The 27,759-nt window shown below is 36.3% G+C and overlaps 1 protein-coding gene across 3 annotated transcripts; it reads right to left on the minus strand.

The window, feature by feature from the left end:
- Window positions 1-2,119: 2,119 nt before the first annotated feature.
- LOC135584313 (pre-mRNA-processing protein 40A-like) lies at window positions 2,120-27,258 on the minus strand. Of its 3 annotated transcripts, none has more exons than XM_065126236.1 (30): window positions 27,064-27,258; window positions 23,380-23,447; window positions 23,130-23,198; window positions 22,699-23,034; window positions 22,410-22,601; window positions 22,225-22,298; window positions 21,900-21,969; window positions 15,784-15,836; window positions 15,617-15,674; window positions 15,354-15,531; window positions 15,149-15,269; window positions 14,979-15,051; window positions 10,849-10,947; window positions 10,707-10,775; window positions 10,504-10,581; window positions 10,286-10,372; window positions 10,175-10,209; window positions 9,906-10,011; window positions 8,506-8,586; window positions 8,325-8,417; window positions 8,212-8,265; window positions 8,017-8,133; window positions 7,821-7,919; window positions 7,032-7,079; window positions 6,864-6,956; window positions 4,058-4,165; window positions 3,884-3,948; window positions 3,695-3,797; window positions 2,527-2,841; window positions 2,120-2,427 (listed from the first exon to the last, which is right to left on the minus strand). In XM_065126236.1, exons 2-30 carry the CDS (start codon window positions 23,410-23,412, stop codon window positions 2,293-2,295), a joined length of 3,042 nt encoding a protein of 1,013 aa, XP_064982308.1. In that variant the 5' UTR covers window positions 23,413-23,447; window positions 27,064-27,258; the 3' UTR covers window positions 2,120-2,292. The 3 variants fall into 3 exon arrangements, with proteins under 3 accessions (XP_064982308.1, XP_064982307.1, XP_064982306.1); XM_065126235.1 differs by having other exon boundaries at window positions 3,884-3,966; XM_065126234.1 differs by having other exon boundaries at window positions 2,539-2,841; window positions 15,149-15,531.
- Window positions 27,259-27,759: the final 501 nt, after the last annotated feature.

Below are 27,759 nucleotides of genomic sequence, written 5' to 3' on the forward strand. Positions count from 1 at the left end.
ACAATTGGTATTGTGCATGTATGTAGTCTCAATAGCATGAAGCTCAACAATAATTTGTAACAATGTGACATTTCACAATGGTTTGCTAATAGCAAGCTATTCAGAATAATATTGAAAACAGGAGTAAATCATGTACCAAACAAAAATGAAAAATTGCTGGATACAAGAAGCAATGACTGCATTTTGGAAGAGGACTGCTTTTCATAATTCTGAACTGCAACCTTCATCCTGACTTACTCAACAAGTAGCGAGACCAACAATTAAAATGAAAGAAACCTAAAGAGAACTACTATAACAACCATGGAACATTTGAAGAACATCACCAATTCCATCTACCATGGAATAAAGAGAAAGCATGAAAGCAAATGGATATTACTAGAAAACACACATTGTAGGCTAAGAACAATGCAAAAGGAAGTAGTTGTTTACTACCAGGGACAACTTTGGAAAAGGTGACAGATGATTTAAAAGACTAAGTGTAACTTCCATCACATCCTTCTCACCTCAACTTCTTTAACAAGGAAAAAAATCATTGAACCCACAAAGAAAGCAGCAGACAGATCAGCCAGAAACAGTTGTATTCAGAATGGACTATATGCCACTATACCACAGTTGCTGACACCATCCCAAGCCACTGTCCCTCTAATGCATAACTCTATAAATCCTATGATTTTAATGAATAATTATAATGCACAATTCCATGAATCAATGACTATGGCAACGGACCTAACGCAGGGATCCCATGATTTTAATAAAATTGCTCAGTTGAACTGTAGCCAGACTTTGTAAGTTGCATAAAAGAAAATCAAAAGGAAAAAAGGGCTATCACTGTTGAAGAGGTTTAAAAAATCATTAATTTTCCTCAACTGGCGTACATAAAGATGCACATAACTACCACCGTAGAACTACAGTCAACTATTGTCGCTAGACAAATTCAGTACAAGCTTGTAACTTTTTATCAGATATTTCACATGCTTAAACTCGACTACCCTGATCATCAAAATAAAAAATTGCCTGGTAGCAGTTGCTCAAGCATGGCAGGCTGGTCGGTGTAATAACTGGTCATAAATTGCTGCCATACATATGGACCAAACAAATAATTCTAGCACACATGCTCACGTAGTCCAACACACTAGCACATACAAGCAGGCTTAAAGGCAGCAAACCATGATCATAAGTTCAGATGTTAAATTATCCCAGAAGTTCTTTTTCATAGTGGAACAAAAATATAGAAAAAACAAAAACATCAGAAATCTAAGATAACTTGAAGAGAATAAATGAATGATATCCAAAAGCAATATAAATCCAGAAAAAATATGAAGTCAAAACCAATTGATTTTACATCTTGAATCACGGGTTTGTAAAATCATAGCTTCTCATTTAAGCTATGTTTTCTTCAAATCTAAGTAAGGCCTTCTGTCCTTTTCTGAAACCACCAACCTTGATGCTCATTCATTTTTCTGCATATGATCCTGCTTATTTGTCCTATTGGTCCCTTCACATCCCTCCAATCATAATCTCCATCTACTACATTCAAATTGATTAACCAACGGTCAGATAGTACATGTTTATAAGTTGCAATTAGTAACAAACAATGACAGATGTGGTCAAATACAGGCAACATTTTTAAAGATAAACTAATAGCTTGAGGATATTTATCATTTCAGTTCTGGGGTTGCAATCTTTTTTTTTATTTGCCCATGCAACATGACTTTGACAGAAACTTAAAAGTCCACGGAACCACAGAAAAATTGCTGTGACCAAGATAAATGAATCATACCATTTTGTCTGCAGGAACAAACAAGCACTAGGAAATGCATGTTTATGGAGCAATAGAACACCCATCCCTGGGAAACTAGAGCAACAAACAACAAGAGAGAATATACCTCCTCCGCTTTGTAATCTTATCTTAGTGTGAACAAGATACCTCCTCCACTTTGCAATCTATCTTAGTTTAAACTATGCAACAACAATGAACGAAAGTCAAATTACCTGAACAGAGAGGTTATATATAAAGTCATCTGTGCATGTTCCCAGCGCCTTCTAATAACCTTTTACAGTTTTGACAGCAATCATTATGTCATTATCAACACATTTGTCAAAGGAACTCTACTCAACATAACAAAAAAAAAACTAGCTTTTGCACAATGTCAAACACTAAATTGCAGCATTGTATCAGCAAAATTTGGCTGTTGGTAACATTTACTAAGCATGAATTGTCAAGAAGCTACAATCTTAAAGGACTAACAGATTTCCACATCCTCAAATCTAAGAGCAATAAGCTAAAAAGGACTAACGGATTTCCCCATCCTCTCCAAGTTCTCCATCTTCAAGTTCCTCGTAACCACCATTTCTCCGAGATCCATCTCTATCTCTCTTATGCCTCTTGTGCCGATTTTCAGCATCAGAATCAGAAGCATAAGCATGCTGCAAAATTACCAAGTTAGCCTTTCCAATGTTATTAAATTTACATGTGCAACATTACTTTTCAGTAAATAAAGCATGATAAAAATGTATACATATTACATCTTTTGGCACCTTTCTAGATTTCTTGCGATCACCACTATGTCTCCTGGACTTCTTAGACTCCTCTTTCTCATCCTTATCGGAGCTTAAGTCATCTGCTGTGCTATGATGACGTTTCCGGTGTTTCCTTTCTTTATCCTTGTCTCGCTTCCTGTCCTTCGAAACATGGCCATCGATCAGATCAACATTATCACTCTCAGTTTCATCCTTTCTTACTCGATCCTTCCCCTTTTCTTTTTCACGTTCTCTCTCTTTTTCCTTTCTCTCTTTCTCCTTCCTTTTCTCTTTATCTTCTCTTTCTTTCTCTTTTTTTGCCTGTAATGCAATCATAAGTGATCAAGATCAATATTTCAGATAAGGAAAAGTAATTCACAAGTTCCTGAAACATAAACATTCCAAGTACTAGCCATCAACAGCTGTTCAGAATTCACAACTGACAAGATAGCACAAGTGGAACTTATTGATGAATATGAACAGATGTAGAGAAAAGTTTTAGGGCATTGCATAAACTAAGTTTCATGTTTGACCTGTTAATGCATATAACAAACTAAAGAAAACTGGAACAAAATTAACCCTATTTGTTTTAACCTTGGCAAACTTTGACATCAATGGTAAAAGATACTGCAATTGTGGCATCAGATTTGTCATGCTCAATCCGTTTTGTTTTCTTGTTTCATGGAATGATAGCAACCATAACTAAAATATATTGTTTGTTCCAAACATGGAAATGAAAAGGTAATACTAATTCAATTACAAAATAAATAAACTACAGTTACATTTTGGTCCTAATGATATCTAATCAACAAAGCATTAAATGTCGGATACCAGCAGCATGACATCCAACATAATGGTCTTAAGCAATAACGTGAATATAGATTAATGTGGCAGTTGATCATATGACAAATAAATGTCCGCTATTACAAGATACATTGACAAAAGGTGAGCATGCTAAATGCCCATAGCAGAGAGAACTCAAAAACCACTTAATTTGAGCTATAATAAAGTATAATAAAATTATTTAATACCCAACAATTCCATCATGCACATAATAACACAATATATATCAGTTGTCTTGAAAATGAAATTGATCATTGATTAGGTAAATAAGCTGTAACCAACAGTTCAGAAAAAACATTGAACATATATTAATCACAAGATAACTTGCTACCTTTTCTTCTTCCCTCTTGCGTTCTTTTTCTTTCAATTTCTCTTGCAAATGAGCAACATAGCCCTCAAAAATCTCTTTTCCGAAAGTGTCATCATCAATCGACCTTAAAACAAAAGTCACCAGATATTCATAATAACAGATACTTAACAATTAGATATAACACATGAACAAAGAGGATAGTCTGAATACCTATACTCTTGGCTGTCTTCAAAGAGTAGTTTGCACTCCTCCCACTTTGATGATGCAGTTATTTCCTTCAATAAAACAAGAAACTAAATTTGGACATGGTGTCAAAGTAAAACATCAACACGTTGATAGACACATGAAACACTTAAAATCTGTCCTGAACTTGGTGACTAGTACCTTAATCGAGTACAACAAATCAGAGAAATTATCTGCAAGACGTTGGCGCTTTTTAGCCTCTTTTTCTTCCTTCTCACGAAGCCTTTCCAGTAACTCATCAAACACAAGCTACAAACATTGAAAAGCCTCACATCAAGTCCATACCATAAGGCATCCAAAGTTGCTGATATTCAAGATGCACTCGTGCACCAAGGTATCTTTAAAACTAGGACAAGGTACCTTAGAAAAATATAAATGTAGAAAGATGTAATCACCAGTCACTAATATTGAGGAACCCAGAAAAGAAAAAAAAATGGCTCGTTGAGTTCAAAGGCTGGAGTGTTATGTCAATTGTAAAATGCATTAATACAAATGCATGAGAAAGAAGAGGAAGAAATCAGCAGAAATAGTAAACAACAATCATAGTGGAAAATAGGAGTAACAAAAAAAAGGGAACAAAGACAATGAGGACAATGAATTGATATGTCAAAGCCGACTTGATCAGTTTCTTTTCCTTTCTGATAAAGAAACATCATCTTTATTGCCAGGCCTTTCTCCTTTTCCCAAAGAGAACTTTGGTCTTTTTCTATAAATACTCCTACTATGATGCCTTGCATCACATGGAAACCAGAGCTAGCAATAAAGATCCAGGCCATCTACAAATGCCTTTTAAACACTAAGCAACTTGAAAAAACTCACCGCACAAGCCTCTTACCATGGATTTTAAACATGAGCAACTCGAAAAAGCCTAGAGTGCATGTGGACAATGTAAGTTCAATGAGGTTTATGCACCAAAAATGAGACTACGGCTCAAAACTGGTGCACCTTAATTTGTCCCAAGCATGCCTTTTATATAACAATGAAGACAGAAAAACAGAACAAAAAGGAGTATACAACCACCCTAGTCACAGTGTGAAACTTTGATGCCAGAAAAAACATACGCTGGATTTGAGAACAGCGAATAGGCTATTAGCAGATCTTACATAATGAATAGGATCACCAGATAAAAAAGAAATTTTCATAAGATAGTTTGTAAGAACAATATAAGAAATGTATTTTATTAAGGTAGTTTAAAAATAATATCCATGGGTTAAATAAAAAATGAGGTACTTGTCAAACTTCAGATCACTTGAGCCCTAGATATGATTGATACAAATGTGTACAATAAAGAGCACACCTCAGTCGAACATTCAGACATGTCCAAAGCAAGAGCAAAATATAATGTAATGACTCAAAGAACAAGCTTTTTTCCAGATATTATGCCTGATAAAAAACATAAACATTTACCCAAGAGTTTTGCGAAAGATTATAGAAAAATAAACAATATTCAATATTCCCCTAGACGAGAAGCATATACCAAACATGATTTCAATAGAAATCAATTTACTCATTTGCACAACTAGGACAATCGTAAGCATGTCATACCAGTTAGCAGCCAAATATAAGAACTGATTACCGACATTACTGGCTGAAAACACTTGAAATTGCAATTCCCTTTAGCTTTGCCATCATGCACCACTTTGTGGAAAGCTGAATCAGGCCATCTAAAATTTCTAAAATTTCATAGATTTCCAGACCGAGACATGAAATCATTTGTAGCTCTACGCCACCTCACCTTCAATTGAAGGTAACTCAACTGCTAGTCTAAATCCATATGAAGCAAAGAAGTATCTTTGGCAAGGAGGACATGTTATAAAATGGCATTTTCATTTGCAATCTTCTTTGTTATTTTTAGCATGTTACTGAGGTGAAAGACCATCATAAAGACACCTCATAGAGTTTATGCAATAAACTTTAGAGTACTAAGAAAGCCTTTGACCTAGGACAAGCTTGAGCAAAATATAATGCAATGACTCAAAGAACAAGCTTTTTTCCAGATATTATGCCTGATAAAAAACATAAACATTTACCCAAGAGTTTTGCGAAAGATTATAGAAAAATAAACAATATTCAATATTCCCCTAGACGAGAAGCATACCAAACATGATTTCAATAGAAATCAATTTACTCATTTGCACAACTAGGACAATCGTAAGCATGTCATACCAGTTAGCAGCCAAATATAAGAACTGATTACCGACATTACTGGCTGAAAACACTTGAAATTGCAATTCCTTTTAGCTTTGCCATCATGCACCACTTTGTGGAAAACTGAATCAGGCCATCTAAAATTTCTAAAATTTCATAGATTTCCAGACCGAGACATGAAATCATTTGTAGCTCTACGCCACCTCACCTTCAATTGAAGGTAACTCAACTGCTAGTCTAAATCCATATGAAGCAAAGAAGTATCTTTAGCAAGGAGGACATGTTATAAAATGGCATTTTCATTTGCAATCTTCTTTGTTATTTTTAGCATGTTACTGAGGTGAAAGACCATCATAAAGACACCTCATAGAGTTTATGCAATAAACTTTAGAGTACTAAGAAAGCCTTTGACCTAGGACTAACAAATAGTCCACAAATAAAGAAAGGGCATGCCTACAATTAAGAATAAGAATATGTATATGTTATATTTATGCTTTTCTCCTCCTGTCTAAGTAGGAACCTAAGGATAAAAACAAGGTTCTGCTACAGAATAATAAATTAACATCCTATCATATGAATAGGGCTTTCCCGTAGTCAGAAGGTAGCAGGAACCTGTTGGTGCTGAAGGATCTACAGTATAAGAACAATGCTTTGTTGAATAAATATTAACTCGTTAGCTACAGAAGTACATGTGACCCAAAAGAAGGTAGTATGATGTTTGTTGATAACAAAATACATCTTTGACAACTAACCACTCAGAAAATATGAGATAGTAAAAACACAACAGAGGAGAAGTTACCTTCAAGTTTATCTCAGATATTCCTTTCAGGCTATCAATACCTGCAACAGAAGCTTTGAAGTCCTCAAATGTCCATGATGAAGCCAAACTAATCTGGAAGAAGGTATTCATAATGTTAGGGGCCTGAACTGGATCAGAACATTCTGAATTTAAATACCAATAGATTACTTTTCCAATCTTCATGGCATCTTTAATTTGAGTCTTGTCTTCATGGTACTGCAATATAAAATAAGAGAGAGATAAGTTCAACATCAATAGGTTCTTAAGAATTAAAACGTTAACAACATTGGCATTGCCGAATAATGTCATCACAATTTAATAATTGTACCTAGCACTAAGCCTATTGCTTTTATTAGTACTGGAGTCCCTTTTTTGTTTATAAATGCACACCACGGCTGGCCTTTTTAACTTTTTCTCTTTTTTTTCTACTACCTACACCTCCTCCTCCTTTCCGTCTCTTTCTCCTCCTCCAGCTCCACCTCATCCTCCTCCAGACAGTTGTACACAATGATACCAGTACTATGATGATCCATTCATTGAGCAATATTGCTACCAGTCCATGATTGCATTAACAATCATGGAGATACAGTATGGGGCAAACGTTATTATCAATTTGTTCAGTTTTCTGTTTGGATATATTATCTAATAACACATAGGCTTTGATTGCCAAACATTAACTGACAAACATTGTTTTCCTCAAACATTCAGGTTATTTCTTTTGTTGTTTTACCAATCCCCGAACTAGACTGTTGCACAATGTTTACCTACTGATGTGTAAAGCTCTTCAACAACAGCAAAAATCCAGAATATGATTTTATTACAAAAATTATGGCAATCTTTTATAACATAAATCGTGTGCCTTCAAAGATAAAATCTAATTTTATTGCAACATCTCAAATAGATAATTAGCAAAAAATAGGCTTACATAGTAGGTAAAATAAGGAAGAAAAGAAATACCTGCTTCTGAAGTTCCTCAGCAACATCTTCAAAGAGATCTTTGGGTGTTGAACCTGATGCGTTTGATGCTACTGCTAAGTAAGGTGGCAAATCTTTGACCTGCAAGGAGCAGTTGCAATGTAAACAAGAAGATACGAGGATAAATATGTTTCCAATGAAATCTTATATAGCAAAAGTGACAAAAATCACCAAGTACCTGGATGCAATAATCACGCCAGTGAGTTTTAGCTGTAAGAATTCCTTCAGCAACATGTTCCTCCATCAACTTACGGAACTCATCACGATTTTTACGCTCTGCACGTCGTAATTGTTCCTGAAAGCCCAAAAAAAAAGATATTAGTATATTGCAAGTCAATACAAAATTTACAATTATATTAGGATTCTGATGCACCTTTTGTATCTTCCTCTGTTCCTCCTCTTCTTTCTCTAAATCATGAATATATTCCTGTAATACAATGAGTGAGCAATAGAGCCTCTCATCATCAACAAAAATGAACAAATAACCTGGAAAATCTCCAATCGGTCAATCTTTTCAAGTCGAGAACATCTTTCATCATCCTCCAGACGATCTTGGACTTTTCTCCATTGACTGTTTGCCTGAAGTAGAGAAAGAATACAGAAGTCAACAAAACATCACAAACTTAACTATCTCATCATGGCCAAAAACAGTTGAGTAATGCCTTGCCTTGATGAAGTCACAGGATTCAAGAAAAGCTCTATATTCCAAAATGTATTTTTTATGATCCTCAGCAGCCTTTGCTCGTTCCTGCACCAAGATCCATATGACAGCAATTAATTGGAAGGCCCACAAATAAGTTGTACGAATAAGAAACATAAAGCTAGTAAGTGTGAGAATAATGCAGTCATCAGAAAAGCCATGAAAAGATGATTCTAAACTTTTAAAACAGGGCAGTATCATAAATTTCACATTATACAATGTAGTTTGATGAAATGTAGCATACCACGGCACAGAATCACATTGTACTATTCTACTAAATCATCCTGTCCCAACTTATTTCTACAGCAACAATGAGTGCAGAAGCAACAAGGCACAACTGAATGCTCATCAACAATAAATATGTTTCTTTAATAAATTAATATTCTCATTAAGAGTGCCAATGCATTAGCATAATGATTGGACCATTATCATGCATGCCCATAGAAAACATAACACCAGGTCCTAGTGTCTCTTTGTAAAACAGGGAGGCACATGCACAATGCAAAGAATTTTGAATTTTATAACTGTCATACTGAATTGGGCTATGATATGCAAAAATATATTTTGCATAAGTGTAGCATGGGCTTTTTGAGGTGGGAATAAACAAGTAGTTTTAGCAAAAGAGAAATAGTGACAAGAAAGAGGAAAAAGGTATTTTTGAATCTAAAGAATGCTCATATCTTATCTTCAAATTACAAAATCAGTGCTTCCACCTGGTAAAATAAGGTAACTGGTCACTATATGAACCGCAGGATAGCAATCCCACATTTGCATTTGGTAATAACACCTTCCTATGGGAGGGGGAGAGATAGAGAGAGAGAGAGAGTCACATGCACCAAACTAAATGCCAAAAATTTTAGTTAAATGTCATGGTCCTTTGAAGTACACAATTATGGGAGCACTTTCAGGCACCAAACTGACAGTTCAGGAACTAAAGATCAAGGTGAATGACAATAAGAGAAAGGAAAGGCAGTGCATAACTTATAGCCTTTGATTCTGGAAGTATGTTATATATTTCAGGTGATGAAAAATGAGAATAGGAGTCAAAAGGTTGCCAAAAATAATCTTCAACTAATTGAACTCCCTGCAAATGTGTCAGTTATTGATCTCAAACACATGCATGATTGATTTCAGTCATTTTTATTTATTACTTATAATCCAACATTACACTTTCTTAAGTTAAAGACAGACAATATCAATTGCCCAAGCAGAAGTACTATAACATTAACTATTCAAAATGTAAGTTTGACACAGCATTCACTCAACCTGGAGGTTTAATAAAATTATAAAGCTGCATAATTTCATAAGAAAAATCACTACTGCATGAACATAAGATTCTGCTAATTAAAATTTCTTCATATTTCAACCTTCTTCTGCAGCTCCACTAAATAACTTTCAAAAAGATCCTCGCGCTCTCTTGGCCGTTCAACAGCACTGAATCGTTCATCATCCTCGAACATGGTTATAGCTTTACTGCAAAACAGAATTGTCATTTTAAGTATTAACTATGAACAAAATCCACAGAAAACATATCACAAGCTTTACTGAAACAAAAAACTAGATTCTGCATACGAAAACCCGGTAACCTAAAAACCACTCGATTCCACTAACATCATATTAATAGTCAAGAGCAAACCTCCATCTAGTTGTCGATGTGAGTTCCTTGCATTCCTGCATAATAAACCAAATTATATCATTAAAAGCATGTTATTTGTGGACCATGTATAGAAAAAAAATTGAAACTTACTTCTAACATTCTAGTAAAGTCTTCCCGTGCTTTCTTCTGTTTAATACGTCTCTCCTCAGCTTCTTGTTTTTTCCTTTGGCCCAGGTACTAAGACAAGAGAGAACTTTGATGAGCACTTAAACAAATTATTAAATGACATGGTTTAAGCACGTACTAGGGAAACTAAAAACCAAGCTAGCATTTTTACAGTACATCTGAAATTTTTCTCATGAGCTCACCTCATTAAAAGCCTGTTTTCTTTCTCCAAGTGTTTTCAAGGCACCATACCTTTTATCATTGATGATAACCCTCATTGTCTAAGAAATTTCAAGCAAGAAAATCACACAGAAAGCAGCATTAACAGACTCCAAGAAGTAAAGCTTCTGCATATCCTTTTCCCTAAAAGAAGAGGAACAGAAATTCAAGAAAAAAAGAAACATACCTGCTCCCAAGTCCAATCAGACTCAACATTGGAAGATTCCAGTAAAGACTTAAAAGCATTTTTTGCCTCCTAAAAACAAACATGATTCACAAACTTCAATAAAACAAAGAAATTATCAACATTATGGACCACATTATATTACCAGCTTATTAGCATAAACCAATGGTTCTTCATCAACCGTTTTCTCTTCTACTGCAGTAACACTAATTTTCCCAGCAACCGGCATAGCCTTTTTGACTTCCTAAAGCATCAACATAGACACATCACAGTTTATCCAATTTTTTTTAAACAAAGTGCTTAAGTGAATAACACACATTTTAGAACTATCTTCCAAAAAATACAGGCAACAGAAAACAATCCAGGGTGGGATACTTTTTGACGATATCAAGTTCTCAACTATAGAAATCAACACCCATCCAGGGTAAGATGGCAACTCACCCAAAGAGCCTAAAGCAGGTACTTTTGGAACTCATAAATCAAACAAGTCCACAAAATAGACTAAAGTGGTCAAAAATTGTTATGGTTGACTTTAAATTGTGTGGGTTGTTACAAACTCATCTTCCAGAAGTAGATGAATCACGACTGCCTGGCTCAATACGTAGAAAGAACAGCAAATCATGGTTATCAAAAAAAAAAAAAAAAACCCAGCAATAGACCTACCATATAGATCAAATATCGCCAATATACCAAGGCAGTATCCTAGCTAACAATGTTAAAAGTCACCATCATTTTTAGAATCAGTAGATAGATAAGTGAATTCTCATATTATTGTTCAAAAACTAACATGTCTCAGTACATCAAACTTTGAAGTAGCGGAATTATAATATTCTAGAAAATTCAATAATAATTAAATATAATAAGTTGTATAAGCAACTTGGCTCGGAAAAAAAAGAATGTATGAACTTATCTTGAATCAATCAACTTATACTGAATATCTGGCACTCGTATTTTACCATACTATAACTTGAATATATGCTTCAATAATACGGATACTTTTGATTGTATATGTTATATACTGAATTTCTAGGACTCATATTTTATACTTGGTTATATGCTTCCATAAGACTGATACTTATGATTGTAGATGTGCATACATAGTGATCCAGGCAAGTTAAGAATTCTCTCTCATTTCCACCACCCTCATCATCCTGATCTGCCCCATGGACCTGAGCACAACATCCACTCATTTGTGGGTGGCAACTTTCTATTTATATTAAGCCATGGGTAATACAGAGGTGATTTTTTAAATTATTTAATAACAAAAATTGTTTATATAAAAGTATACATATATTTCCATCTTTATCCATCTAGTTTCCATTTGCTAATCCAGTGATTTAAAAAGCATTAGACGTCAAAAGGCGCCAAGGTCCAAAAATGCTTGAGGCGCTAGGCGCTCGCCCGAGCGAAGCGAGGCACTAAAATATAAAAATATATAATATAATTAATAAATATAATTATTTAAAATTTTAAATTAAAATATGTTATTAAATTAAGAAAATCTATTAACAGTATTGAAAATTAATAATTTCAAATAAACCTAACAATATTAACAGTATACAGTATACTGTTAACAGTATACTATATACTGTTAACAGAAGGAGAAGAAGGAAGTGTAAGGGGGTGCTGAGCCTGCTGACTGAGAAAAGAGGAAGCGACAGCGGCAGCGAAGTGTAAGGAGGCAGCGGCAGCGGCGAGCGGCGACAGCGGTAGCAAAAGCGACGAGTAGTAGGAGCGGGAGCGGGAGCGGCGAGCAGCGGGAGGCGCGAGCGGCGACAGCGGCAGCGGCAGCGTTTGCGAGTAGCGACAACGGCGAGCAGCGGGAGGCGCGAGCGGCAACAGCGGCAGCGTTTGCGAGCAGCGATAGCGGCGAGCGGCAGCATTTGCGAGCAGCGACAACGGCGAGCAACGGGATCGGGATCGGGAGCGGCAGCGTCGTGGGTTAGGGTTCGGTTGTCACTTATAGCAGTTTTAGTTGGTTCGATTGAACCAACTAACCATCGGAGACCGAACCAAGACCGAACCAGAGCTAAAATCCTGGTTCGGTCGCCTTGGTTAACCCAGGCGCTCACCCGAAGCGCCCAGCGCCTTGGCTCGGGCGAGCGCCCAGGCGACGCCTGTTTGAAGCGCGCTGCCTGGGAGATTAGCGAGGCGCTCGGGCCTCGCCTCGCCTCCCCCGAGCGCCTAGGCGAGCGCCCGAGCGCCTTTTTAAATCGATGTGCTAACCTAAAAGTAGATATCACGAAATATTCCTGAGTGCTGGAGAATAGGTCTTCATTGCAATGATTACTTGTCAAAGTTTCCTAAATACAAGATTTAGCAGCGCAATAATTAAAATGGCCTGGTGCACTAATATAAGATATTATTATTTAGCCCCATAAAGAAAAGTTCTTAAATACAGATGTTTAACAAAGCAGAGCCATGAAGGGATTAATAGATATATAAGATTTTCTTTTTACCAGTCTTCAGATAGATAAGAATATAAGGAATAAAGTAAGCAGATAAATACAGAACCCACCACACAATCTCTCGGTAATAAATAACTTACATGTAATTTAAATCTTGACATTTCAATCCAAATCTTGTACTTAGTGTCAAGGCATACAATCTCGAATAATACCGCCTAGTATGGGTAATACATACCGGTCCATCAACTGATCGGTACACGGACCGCCCGTTACCGGACGGAACGGTATATATATATATATATATATATATATATATATATATATATATATATATATATATATATATATATATATAAGGCGACGTCGCATCGCCTTTTATAAGAATATTTATATATATAATCTTATATATATACACACGATGCGACGTCGCTCCGCGTGGGAGAAGGAAAAGGCGACGCGACGTCGTCTTTTATAAAAAAATATTATATATGCGACGTCGCCCCGCGTGGGAGATGGAAAAGGCAACGTCGGCGAGGCGATGTCGCCTTTTATAAAAAATATATATATAAATATATATAATCTTTATATATATATATATATATATAAACGAGGTGACGTCATCGAGCCTAGGAAAAGATAGAGGCGCCGACGTCACCGATATATATATATATATATATATATATATATATATATATATATATACCGAGCGGTATACCGAACGATATACCGCTCTGTATACAATGTCGTACCGTACCGACCGAACGTCGAAACTCCGATACGATACGATATTTCAATCCTTGCTTAGTTCATTAGACAGAAACTTACTTAGAGCCTGATCTTACAATCATGCACTTGATCTTTAATAGGACCTAACTATAAAGTCATGTACCATGATGAGAAACACGCTCAGGTCTACAACTGATTTGAATGCGCTCTTCATGGGAACCACCATCCATGACAGCATCACTAGCCCACCAAGGCCATGCAGACATTCAAGTATCAAAAAGCAAAAGAAGTTTGGTAGAGAAAACACATTAAAACCCAAGAATTAAAATTTTGACATAGAAGTGGTACCATACAATGTAATGTGTGTCGGTATGGTTCAATAACGGCCGATACAAGCGGAAAGAGAAAAGGCACAAAGGAACAGCAACACAGAGTGGAGAAATGGCAGCAATGGGGAGGTGAACATGAGGAAGAGGAGACAACCTCATAAAAAGAGAGACAAGGACAAAGGGGCAAGGCCAAGGTGGCCACAAAGGCGAAGTTTGAGACGAAGGCAAAAGAGGAGAGAGAGAAAAAAAAGTGAGAGACAGACAGACAGAAAGACAAACAGGTAAGCTTCAAATAAGAAACAAAAAAGTATCTGTTGTTGCTGAGACCATCTAGTACAACTCAGGACAAATAATCTTACTGGCAGCACAGTAAAACCAGAACAGTAAGCTTACCAGGCAGCAAGCATTGTTCCGAACTGAACCAGTAGATAATGTTCTAGTGGTTGAGTACAGTCAAAATTTAAATGCATACTATGATCTCTAAATTTTTATAACTAAAACTATATAAAAACAGTTTTATCTCTAGTTTTTTCATGAAGCACTTATCCAAAATCCATTGCTGATCTTTATTTTCTCAATCAGTCAAGGTTGAAAGCATTAATGGTTTACTAATTTTTTATTTATTTAACATATTAGTCATATGCTTACAAGGGCAAGATTGTGTTCATTAACCCCTTCTAGGCCTTGCATTGGCAGGAGCCTCTCATACACTATGTAATCCTTTCTTTACATGTCAAATCAGTTAAACAATATTACTGCAATAAACTAATGAAAACTTGATAATAACTTAATCAAAGATATTGACATCATACCTCCAGATCGTTAGCAGAAGTTCCATCAGGCACACTTGAAATATTTGTCAGGGATGAGTTGTCATGATTACTCCTGGAAGACATATTATGAGACACAAAGTAGGCTACATTTTCAACAAAAAGAAGGAACAATAAGGAAAAACATATTCTAAAAAGCCACATGTCCAAACCTTATTACAGTGGTTGTAGCATCAACAGCAACAGAAGGAAAACCAGTACTTGAAGAAGCAGAAGCAGATACAGGAGTTACCAAAGTGTGAAGATTTGGCACACCAACAGTGGGTTCTGTTCCTGAAGAAGAACTAGAATTGGTACCGGCAGATATTCCAACAGCAATAGATGTTGGTTTCAAAACTGTCACAGTTGATTGGATACCAGAAATAGCTGGCATCTGCATTTGGTTAGAAAACATCGGTTGTACAGCAGGAGACAGAGCATTTGTGGAAGAAGGCATTTCAACAGAAAGAACAGTTGATAAGACAGACGTAGCAGCTGTCCCTGTTTCTTTTGGTGCTGAATGAATTGCAGCCTTCTCGGCATGTTCCCGGGCTAGCTAAAATTGGAACAGAAACATTATCACAACTAAAACTAAATCAGTAAGGAAAGAGAATGTAAGAAACAAATAAGAAAGCAAAAACCTTGAGCTCATCAGGTATCGTCCATTTAGATTGCTTTGTGACCTTGTTATAGTAGTATCTACAACATACGAGAAGCAAGAAAATTTGCAGTTCTTTATTAAGGCATATAAAGAGTTACAAAATTAGCAGATATAAAAAAACCACTAAAACATGACACAATTACACACTTCCGACTATCTGCAGTGGTGAATTCCTTCCAATCAGTCGATGCGTCTGCCCTCTGCCACAGATGAACATGTTCAGTAACTTCCAACAACTAGTGCAACACTTCCAATAAGCCAAAAAGTGAAAGGTAAAATCTCAACAAAAAAATATTGTACTATAAACATAATTACGGAATAGACCATGAACATAGATCAAATAAAGTTACAAATGCCATAATCTATGGGTATTGGTGTGATGTTGTAACATACAAATATCAGGTCAAGCAATTATCTTAGCAACACAATGTTTCATTTTTCACTGAGAATGACTCTACATACTCAGTAATCAGGACCGTTAAGCTCAACCAACTTAATCAGAAAGCAAATTCACCAGAAGAACAATGAAGAGAATTATTGATAATGACTGCAGGATGTGAAACACAAGCCTATAAGATGAACTAACCCTCACTAAGGACACTCATCTTATTCAAAATAAGAACAGAAACAAGGAAAAAATATCAACCTGCAGAAAGTAGAATAAGATACAATCTTATAGATAGAAAGATAGAAGTTACTCCATTGCAGAAAAAAGTGAATGGTCATGTTTATAAGTTGAATCTGCTGTTCGACAAATAGAAGACAGTTAAAGAAGTATAATGAAAAGAAATCACAGGATAACATTAGATATAATCACGAATTCAAAGAAAAATCATATATGAAGTACATTTAAAATTCATAAAGTGACAAAACATTATTTCAAGAATACACTTTGCAGATAGCATTAGAAATGAAAATGAGTTTTATAAATAGGCGAAAGAATTGATAGATACATCTAAAAAATGAACATACAGACCAAAAACTAAGAAAAAAGAAAGGATGAGAGTGCCAGAAAAATTGAAATAAGTTAACTACAAAGAACACTGAAAACTAAAACAAAGGATGTTTTTAAATAGTCATGTCCAAACCCTGGAATATGGTCTGAACAAGTGGTCCATTGCTCAAGCATGGTCACTTCAAGAAAATCTCAATTTAATATTAGTAAGAAAATCTAAAGGAATATAAAGTAACAGGCACTCGATAATTATGAGAATAACTAAACAAGATGAGAAACCGAGTAAAGCTTGGACACAGATAAACTAAGCAGTTAAAGCAAAATTATTTAACCAGATGAATGAACACAATTATTCAGCATATCTGTGCTAGTTTCAATAATATATAAACTATAAATACAGAAAATGCATTCCACCAAGCTTATGGAAGTCCTTTTTTTGTGATATCTCAATTTAATGCACTTGTGCCTCAATAATGCATAAATTATAAAAAAATTAGTTTTAATTAAGATGTATTTGCTGCAAACAAACAAATAAGAGTTCTCGCGTTGTACAAGAATAGGCATGGCAAAGCTGGTACATACTAGTATTTTCAAAAGGCGCTCGAGCGCTCGCATAGGTGCTCGAGCGAGTAGAGGCGAGGACCGAGCGCCTCACAAAACCCCCAAGCATAGTGATTCAATGAAGCACTACTTGGGCACTTGCCTGAGCCTAGGTGCCATGCGCCTCGGGCAAGCGCCTAAGCCAAATTTTGTCAAGTTCAAACTTTGGTTCGATTGGACTTATAAGTTGGTTCAATCGGACCAACTAACATAGTTACCCTAACACCGTCCAACCCCCTCGCCCAACCCAGTAAAAGAAAACAATGGTGAAATGAAACCCTACATATGTCGCCTTTGTTCGCTCTGCTAACTGTCGTCGACAACCTTGTCTAGTCTCGTTCACCGCTGCAACTCAGCTATCGTCGCTGCAACTCGTCCGTCATTGCAGCTCATCCACCACTGTAGCTCGTCTAAACCCTAAACCTCTTTCACCACTATAGCTCTGTCTGATGATGTAGTAGCACCGTCTGCCACCAATGGCGAACTCTTCCATTGCCTTCATTCGTCGCCTTCACGCACTCCGTCCAACACTGCAGCTCCGTCTACCATCGTCGACGACAACGTCTGCTTCCATCATCCACCATTGTAGCTTCGTCTGTTCGCAGCTGCATTTTCGTTCTTCGCCCTCTACTTCCCCCACCTTCCCGTTAGTTAAACTGCTTCGTCCATTCCCCCACCTTCCTGTTAATTAAACTGCAAACAAACGTGCAGCAACTCGTTTGGAGCAGTTTAAATATATTTGTTGTATCTAGGGCAATATGCACTTTGATTTATACATGAAACTCCGTTAGCTTTTACTTGATGATGTCTTAGAGCAGCAAACACTTCCTGGTTAACAAGATGCGTTTGGAGCAATTTAATTCTAACATAGGTCTTCATAACCATGTTTAGTACATTCTTATTTAGCTACATATTATTTTAATTATAATATTTGAGAGTACCTCGTTTCGCTCGGACGAGCACCTAGCACCTTGAGCGTTTTGGAACCTTGGTGCTTTTTGGTGCCTAGCAATTTTAAAATCACTAGTACACACTCATGGAATTCACTGTACCAATGAGACACAATAACATGGAGGATATGCTATTGTGAAAATTATCATGCATGTGACACCACATCATGCCTTGTGAAAATTAACAAGGTGTGCAGTTACAACCAACCTGATAAATGCTATACTTATTCAGATGCTATCTGATAAATCAGAAATAATGTCAAGGAGCTATTGGATAATTTGTTTCATGAGTTTCGGTCCAATGTTCAGTGAATTGTGTTGTTCGGACATCATGATCTGTCCTATAAATGAACTATCACAAGGCAACAATCAATCTTATATGGCATCTCAGAGCAACCACCTTCATTTCAACTCCTATGATCGGCATCCTGATAAAAGCAAAATGTGTTATCAAACAGAACTTCTCAAACTCTTCTACAGTATATAAAACCATTGATAGATCAGCTGTCACGTGTGACAAATATGTGCTAGCATAGCATGCCATGGTATTTTACAGACAAGTGGAAATATCCACTGTATTATACTATGCACCAACAAGCTCAAAACTGTTATGGAAAATAAAGGAAGAAAGGTTAATAAGGCCCACACAGAATCTTGTTAGTAGAAACATGCAGCCCTATGTATCACACATATCAAGATGCTGCAATCCGTCTTTTTGTAATGGTTGTTTGGTTTAAGTGTGTCATGTTGCCCAGGTCCAGCCAGCCATGTCGTAGAACAATGTTGAACAACAGGACTCCATAAGCATGATACACTTATTTTGTGCTAGTTTCCAATTGACATGGCAAAAATCAAGATCCAAAGTGCTGAGCCCATGCCTAGTGGACATTGGTGCTGACTCCTTTCATTAAAATGCAGACATCACGAGCAGGGCATGTACACAGAGACCGATGCAAACAGATTATACTATCTGCCTCCAAAAACTTTACCGCCCGAGTCGGTATGGCATGGGCCATACGGACCGGTCCAACTAACGACCGAGACATGGATCACCCGAGTCCCTATCGGCACGCCCCTACATACTATGTGTTGGTACACCAATACAAACCGATATATAATGACCCGACAAATCTCCAAACAGGGTCCAATACCCAAAATAGTGAACCATGTTTTTGCCAATTAAATTAGCTGCCTATAAAAAGTTTAATCCTTCTCGATAGCAACAAAAAAGCAAAAATGAAAGACAATTGAAACCAGGGTTCTCAATTTCGATGAGTACCGCCCGATACGGGCAATACGTACCAGTCTGAGAAGATACATGTACACAGACCGTCCTCTACCAGATAGTACCAGTGTTTTGACCAGTACCAAAGCGTGCCAACTGGTACCAAGGCATACCGACTAGTACCAAAGCATACCGATTGGTACCATGACGTACCAATCGGTATCGCCTCAGATTTCGACCGTTACCAAGGTATACCGATCGATACGCCCTGACATGATAGGTGAAGGTATTTTTAAGGTATTATGATGTACCATAGGTACGCCCTAGCGTACCGACAGTATATACCGGTCTGCTCAGTATGCCGATACGGACCAGTATTCAAAACCCTGGTTGAAACTAAAAATTCTGTATAACTGCACAAGTTATTGGGTATTCTGAAGCACAAGGTCAAGAGGACAAAGGCGGTTTCATGCATTCAAACAAATAAGACAAACTCAGAATAGAAGAGAAAAAGGCTCCATTTATTATAAGTGATGAATTAATCAGACATCAGAATAAACTTCATAAATATTCAGAATAAGAAATTATGCTAATAAAAAGATGGCATAATAACAAGTGCTAGGAATGTAAAGATTGCAAACCAACAAGAGAAAAGAGCAGAAGAATAATGCCATTAGCCAACTGTGTCTATAGAATTCTATAAATAGCAGTTAAGAGTTAAAACCTAGTAATTTGGCTTGAGAGATATATCATATGATGAGAAAAGTAAAAAAATTCTAATAAAAAGGAAAGGTAGTTTCTTGGATAATGTAGCAAAGAAACACAAAGAATAATCAAACATTTCTTGCATAGCCACAAATACTAAGTAGCAAAAAAATTCATGACAAATAAAAGGTAATAAAGGGATTAAAAAGACATTTAAGCAGTGAGTAGTCGACTAGTTGTGTAATGATCAACTACAATTGGGCAAGCAGGCATTATGATCTCAAGAAATGAAAACTGAAAAGCATACAAGGACAATACTAAATATTAGCTTCAGCAAACTATTCTCACATTCACCAACAAGAATATAGCTGGTTACAATATTTATGCAAGTTACAGACAAATGTGTAAGATCAGATATTTTGAAAAACAGATAATGCAGAAAACATTCACACATAAACCATACCTCCTTTGTGAGAATTTATATCATGTACCTGTTAGCAAACTTAGAACTAATTAAGTAAAAAAACCAGCATGAGCACATTGAATTTTCCACCATCATATACCACAGTATGGAAAGAAATCAATTCATTATTCATTTGAAATGGGGAGGCATTAAGTTATCCTTCAAAAAGTAAAAAATCAAAAATAACTAATTAAGATGTACCGCAGGAAAGAAAAAGATTTGACCATTTTGTGCTTTACAAACATTGAGCAAAAATAACCTCAAGAATAGATTTTTTTCACCCATTGGATAGCTACAATTACCATCAAATTCTGTTAAAATAATTAGGCAGTTGATAGTTAGGACAAATGTTGTTTGCACACCTTAAAAGACAAAGTCTTGCATCATACTAAGTATATATTGGCACTATCAAGTTTCAGCATGTAAGTTGCAGCATCCGATTGAGAAAAAAGGATTAATTAGATAAGGACATGTGCTATCAGGATCCATGTGTGATATTCTAACTAAACTAGTCAGTGTCACATTTAACAGTTGAGAGAATCTTGCTTAGGGTCACAAAATACCTATCAGATATTGTCCACTTATTAATACTAAATAATCTTACAACTAGTGGGAATTGTTCACCATGTTGTGAAATTTTCTAGAAATAAATAAAACATACAAGCTAGAATACTAAATTCCATATATGATTTGAAGTGCAAACATAAACATTCAATATGCATACAGAAATATTATGGATCTTGAAAGTTTGAACTGTCTAAAATGGCATCGTTTTAGCATGCAAGCAGGAGCATATGCTAATATATCAAAGTGGAAAATGAAACTGCAAATTTGTTTGACTACTGCAGTACAAGAAATATCTAAAGGTACTTCTACAATAAGTAGTGATCTCAGTAGGTTAAAAGCTGTGCAGATACAACCTACCAAAGCCTACATTGGCTGAAATGAAAAGAAAAGAAGCACCACCAAACTTTCATGTTAACAGCTTAAGAGTGGTAAAATGCATCTGGTCTTGGTAGTTTGTGTCTACTGGAGATTAGACCCACCACAAACAGTGAAAACTGCCCCTTAATAAAATAAAGATAAATAGCAACAATTGCCTGCCTTGAGAACAGTGAAACCTCGCCTTCATAATGACCATATAGGGCAGTCGTTTTTAGCTCCAGACGTGCCAAAAGACATCTACAAACCAGTAGAAGAACATGCAAAGAAACAGAGGATACAAATAAAACATTTTTTATCATCATGGTAGCTACAACTGTCAGGATTCATGAAAGGAACCATAATTTAAATCAATCAATGGCATTATCAAATGAAGTTCTATTGCAAGAAATAAGAATATACATGTTTAATCAAGTGATTCACCTCAATAGGCGTCATTAACTCAAGTGGCTTCTCCCAGACAGATTGCCTAGTCTTCTTATTATAATAATATCTAAAGCAGAAAATATTTTGATGAATTAGAACAAAAAAATTGTACCAAAACCATATGAATGAAGTAATAAATATGAGATAAAGTGAAACTACTGACATAATTAATTTTAGTTGAATGTTAGCATGGAATATCAATGATATTAATTGAACAGTAGAAATCAATTGGTATTGATTAAATAGCAATTAATAAAAAAGCATACAGTTTTTTTTAGCCAGAGAAGACAGTGAGCAAATTGTGTAATCGTTCAGCACAGACCTTCTACCATCTGCAGATGTGTGCTCTTGCCAATCAGAAGCCTGTTCAGTAGAGCTAGGTTGTGTAGTTTGTGCCTACATTCAAAGAGGAAAAAATGTTAAGAGAGAATAACTAATATTTACTGGAATAAATATAAGAGTAGGCAATTCCTCCCAGAGAAACTAAATAGCAGAAAAGTTTCGCACAGGTGCAGTGACAGAAGAAGCTGATGGTTGCTGTGCAATCTGGATCACAGGTGTAACATGGGGTATACTCTGAGTCCCAGGTGTAGACCAGGGTTGTGTTACTGAAGGGGCAGGAGTTTGCATCTGTGATGCCACCTGATACTGGGGAGGAGCATTCATACTATTTGGTGCCTGGCCATAAGATGTTGCAAACTGCAACAATCCAGCATCGAAATATCAAACAACACATCAATAAAAGCAACCAAAAAACCTGGGGAAAAAACTTAAATATATGGCTTGCAGATATTACCGTATAAGACGAAGAAAGGGGCATTCCTACACCAGGCAAATTTGGTAAATTGCTTGGCACCTGAGCATTCTGCTGAGGTGGCAGTGATCCGGATGAGATAGGTCGACTTGCTTGAACATATGGCAATGGAATCGCTTGTGATGAAGGCGGCACTTGACCTGGTTGGCCTGAAATTGGGGGCAAATGCTGTGTTGATTGAGGAAAATGAGGCATTTGAGATTGACCAGCAGGCATGGCAACATTTGGTCCAGGCATTCCTTGAGCAACGGGCCGGAATTGCTGAGAGGCTGCTGGTACAAACTGATGTGTTTGCGGAGTTGGAACCATTGTTCTAAACTGCAATATAAACATAATAATATCCTTTCAGGAAAACAAATGGAGGAACTCAAACAAATCAAGAAAGCCAAATGCAAACAATGAACTGTATATACCTGCATAGGCATAGGGGGAACAAAATTTTGAGGTGGGCCAGCAGACCCAACTACTGCAGGCCTAAGCGGCTTTAAAATGGAAGGCAACACATTATTTTCATGACATGAAAACAATAACAAACAGAAAATAAATTGAAACAGAACAACTCAAGATTGACTACTTTTATGTGACCTTCCACCAGTCAAGTATAGAAGGAAATTGAGTACAAATTCAACAAGGGAGCAAAGACATTTGAAAATTATGTGCTACCTGTGCCCCAGAGGACTGTGGAATATTGGCCATTCTCCACAGATATTTGAGTGAACAATGAAAAACAGCTGTAAACAAAAATCAACCACAAAAATGAATTTCCAGGTTGGAATGAATATAAAAGATAAAAAAAATAGTACACGAACAGAAGAATTGGACGAAAAAAAACATCAATCGTTACCATAAAAAAACTTGAGCCTCACAATCAATTTAGTGACTTACATATGACATGTATGGACAAAATCTCATGATGTTAATCTGAATACAGCAATTATCAAACATTAACTGACACTAGTGAATGGCAACAGCAGCAACTTCAAACGGCACCGACATTTTGAGAAGATGACAGTGGCGAGAAGGCTCGCAAGACATCAAACGCCAACGACAATGACAACAGTGCCGTGTCAAGATGCCAACGGCAAGAAGAGAGCTCACGAAGTAGCGATAGCAGCGTTGCGAGAAGAGGGCTTGTGTTCGTGAGCCCTAGTCGCTATTTTAGGTATTTTTCTTTTTTAGATAGTGAGTTGGATGGGGCCTATCGTTGTTTCAGTTTTTTTTCTGAGTTAGATTGGACCGCCAGAAACAGGGGTGGTCCGCGACTCCGCGTACCAATCCACGCCAAAAACAATAGGTACCACACATTTCATGTTGTTTCGGGTAGCACGATAGTCCTTGGGCAGAAACATCAAAATGCACAATGGTATCCCAAGAAATTTAAACTTGTTGCCTTGTCTAGAAAAAGAAAGTATACAACTTATGAGATTCAAGCACAGATACATTTAATCATTTTTTTCATATCAGCGACATGTCAAACATAAATAATTTCTAGTTCCTTGTATATTATCCATAGTCATCAAAATCAGACGAACACAGTGGTTAGACTGAAAAAACTGGGAATCAAACCATTGCCCAATCCGATTCACTCATTGAATCAGTTATGTTAAAAAGCTAGAATGAACAGATTGACATTATTTATTTTTGGATAACCCACGTGATCTGATCGGCTTTTGGATAACTCGCTGATCCAATTGGTTTTTGGATACCCGCATGAACCTATGGGTTTTCGAATAACCCGCATGAACCGATTGGGTTAAAAAAAGATCTTTTTATTACTTGCTTAAGAGGATATCTATGTCAATTTTGAAATTAAGATTAATGTGACAAAGAAGATGATTCTTGTGCAATCGTTTCTCTCTTTCAACCACATATCATCCTTCGATCACCTCTCTCCTCCGCCTCCACATTTTCCTCCAACTATCGTTATCTCTCCACCCCTTCTCTCATGTATCCCCTCTTCACCTCTTCTCCCTTTAGTCATCAAAATGCACATGAGTAGTAATCGGCATTTTGATTGTTAAAAAGCTATCCATTTTTATCTTAAAAAATCTCAGATGCATATGTTATTTAAGTCATGATAACTATGTTGGATAAACCATTTCTTCTATATCGTTGAACATTATATTCTGAGTTGGATTACAGTAATTATTTTTTAGATTTTGTCATGTGTTATTAAATATAGATAAAAGTTTATATTTATAATGTTGGTTGATGTTATCATGTTTATCATATTCTATTGCATTGAAGTTGTGTTCTCATTTATCTAAAATTGTACCTTTTTTATTAATTTCATATTTTAGATTTTTAATATATATAATTTTAAATTATTTATATAGTTTATAATAATTTAAATTAAATATGCAGTTCGACCATTTAACCCACCGATCGAATGATTCAAGGACCTAAAACCTGGTTGGATCGCTTTCCGATTCCTTTTTGATAACTACGATAGTAACCCCCTCATTTTTCTCCGTTGTCTCCTTCCAACCAATCACCAAAAGAACTTTCTTGCTAGCTAAATTTATATTCAGGTAATCATAGTCTAAAAAGGGATGTTTGGTTGATAAAAAGTCATTGGTTCTTTAGTTTTACTTAAGAAGCAACGAAAAGAAAATTTGACAAAACTCCAATTGCTCATTGTTCAGATGATCTTACTAAATCTATTTTAATTCACGTATTTAAATATCAACTATTCTGTAGAACCTAGCATGCCAAAGAAATACTAAGACAACAAAGAGAGGTGTAACCCTTAATGCATATCTACTTTGTAGCTTGTATTGCTTGATCCTAGACAACATCGGTAGAAAAAAGAACTTGGTAAGTGCTTATACAGTGTATTAAGTACCATGCCAACACATTATTAGTAATATTTGGCAAAGAAAATTTTAGTCCTTGATTGTCCTTGGCCCTTGTCTTCTTTAAATTTATTCAAATATTGTCATGATAAACATAATGCTACTGCAATTTAGAAACCAGCACCATATCCTTCTACTTCATAGATTTAATTATTTTCCATTTTACTGCATAAAATATACCTAAAAGCAAATTTATCATAATCCTTATAGAAATTACCTTGAGATCTGTTTGTTCGAAATGTTATGCTTGTAAAACTTAATTGTCAAAAAGTGACAGACAAGACATGAAGAGAGATCATAGCTATACATGTAACAAACCAAAAAAAGGCCAGGAATCCATATAGAGAATTTCTATAGCAAGGTAGGTCGAGATGAAGGTCACTAATTGCTAATCAATTAACCACTGGATTGCTGTAAAGAATACTTGTGGTTACTAGTAAACCAACACTTGTGGTTACTAGCAGACCAAATATTAATTCCCCCAATTTAAAGATGCTGCAATCTCACGCTCCTAGGATGAAAATTTAGTAGGACTTCATTCCCACTTTTTTCTTTTTTTGCTGGTATCCAATCTGGTTATGATAACATTGTCCATTTTCCTTATAATTGGACTGCCTTACCTGTAAATTGTATGTTATTAAAGATTTTGTTTGTATTGCTCGAAGCTCCTCAAGAAATGTAGAGTTAAAACAAAGTATCCCGACCATACATTCATTGTCGAAAAAATGTCAAGATGGTCTAGCGCATAACAATATACTCATTGCCCAGAAAACCTACAAGATAATCTGTCTTAAAATGGTTATGAAAACAAGCATCCCATATATTCCCATAAGTTGATCAAACATGTCCAGGTTGCTGAAAAAAGTACAGAAATTTAAAACTTGTGTTTTGTTCTGCAATGTACGATAGTTTATAACTTGCATAAGAAATGTAAACAAAAGGCAGAGAGTAATAAAAGGAATAACAACTGACGAGCAAAGAGAGAAGAGGCTGTTTACACTCCATAACAGGCCATCGTCTAAGGGGATCAAAATCAACGAGGGAGATAAGATAAATCAATGAGGGCAGGGCGAAAATAATCAAAAAAGAAAGAAAGTGGGGTAACAAAGAGATATACTCCTCCTTAATCTATTAAGAAAAGAACAGGGGAAAAAGGAATAAAAAAGAAATAAGGGAAATAAAGAACAGAAAGGCCCTCGTTGATCTATCAAAAAGGAAGAATGCAACCCCTCTTTGATCCGTGATGCAACAAAGAGAGAGGGTAGAGGGACAGCAAGCTGCCGTCGAAGGAAGCAAGAGCGAACCCTAGGGTTATCCTTTTCCGATCGTCGTTAAATTACCATCCACAAGACGACGTAGGGTTTCCGGAATCACGACAACTAGACGGAAAAGCAACGAGGATCAAAAAATACATCCGTATTTGAGGAATCAAAGGTGAGGTTTTCGGGATCACGAAAATTAGAATATAGGGGTTTGGGGATCCAGCAATTACCCGTCCTTGGGAAATCGAAAGCTCGATGGGCGAGAGGAAGAAGGGTTTCTCCTGGCCTATCCCCTCGCTCTTCAACACGAGACTACGAAGGGCGTAGGCGGACGCGAAGGCGAAGACGGACGCGAAGGCGGAGGCGGTGAAGACGGGGTTTTGCGCTACAACGGGAGTATGCCCACAGGCGAACCGCTTAGGTTTGGGCACACCGGGCAAAGAGCGGCACCATATATGTGGCCGACCGCGAAGACCCTGCAATTGTGATCGGACGGCCCAAATTTGATCTTTGGCCGCCTGGTACATTAGGATTGGATATTCTTGTGAGAGAAAAGCCCAACGACGAAGATGTTGATGGGCTTCCAGAAATATATATATATATATATATATATATATATATATATATATATATATAATGATATAAGTAGTCTATGATAATTTTATTAAAAATTCTAAAAAAATTAAAATTGTGAGATAGCTCAATAGTTTGAATGTAATGATTTTTCTTTTTGGCACAGATTGAATGTAATGTCCCTCTTTTGTGCACTTCTTTCTTAAAATCTCCTAGGTTTCTGTAAAAATAAAAAATAAAAAAGAAGACAATAAGATGAATATATATATATATATGGCATCCTTCTTGCCTCATCTTAACATAATGATGTGGTCATAATACGATAATAATGCTTTTACAATATATTATTCTTT

Source organism: Musa acuminata, chromosome BXJ2-9, assembly GCF_036884655.1.
Source record: "Musa acuminata AAA Group cultivar baxijiao chromosome BXJ2-9, Cavendish_Baxijiao_AAA, whole genome shotgun sequence".
Classification (NCBI taxonomy): domain Eukaryota; kingdom Viridiplantae; phylum Streptophyta; class Magnoliopsida; order Zingiberales; family Musaceae; genus Musa; species Musa acuminata.

Coding starts and splice junctions, on each gene's coding strand:
- LOC135584313 (XM_065126234.1), bottom strand. CDS start 23,412: ATGGCCAATATTCCACAGTCCTCTGGGGCACAG. Junction 10,776..10,848: donor TGGTTTATGCTAATAAGCTG/GTAATATAATGT, acceptor GTTTGTTTTTAG/GAGGCAAAAAATGCTTTTAA. Junction 8,418..8,505: donor AATCCTGTGACTTCATCAAG/GCAAGGCATTAC, acceptor TCTCTACTTCAG/GCAAACAGTCAATGGAGAAA.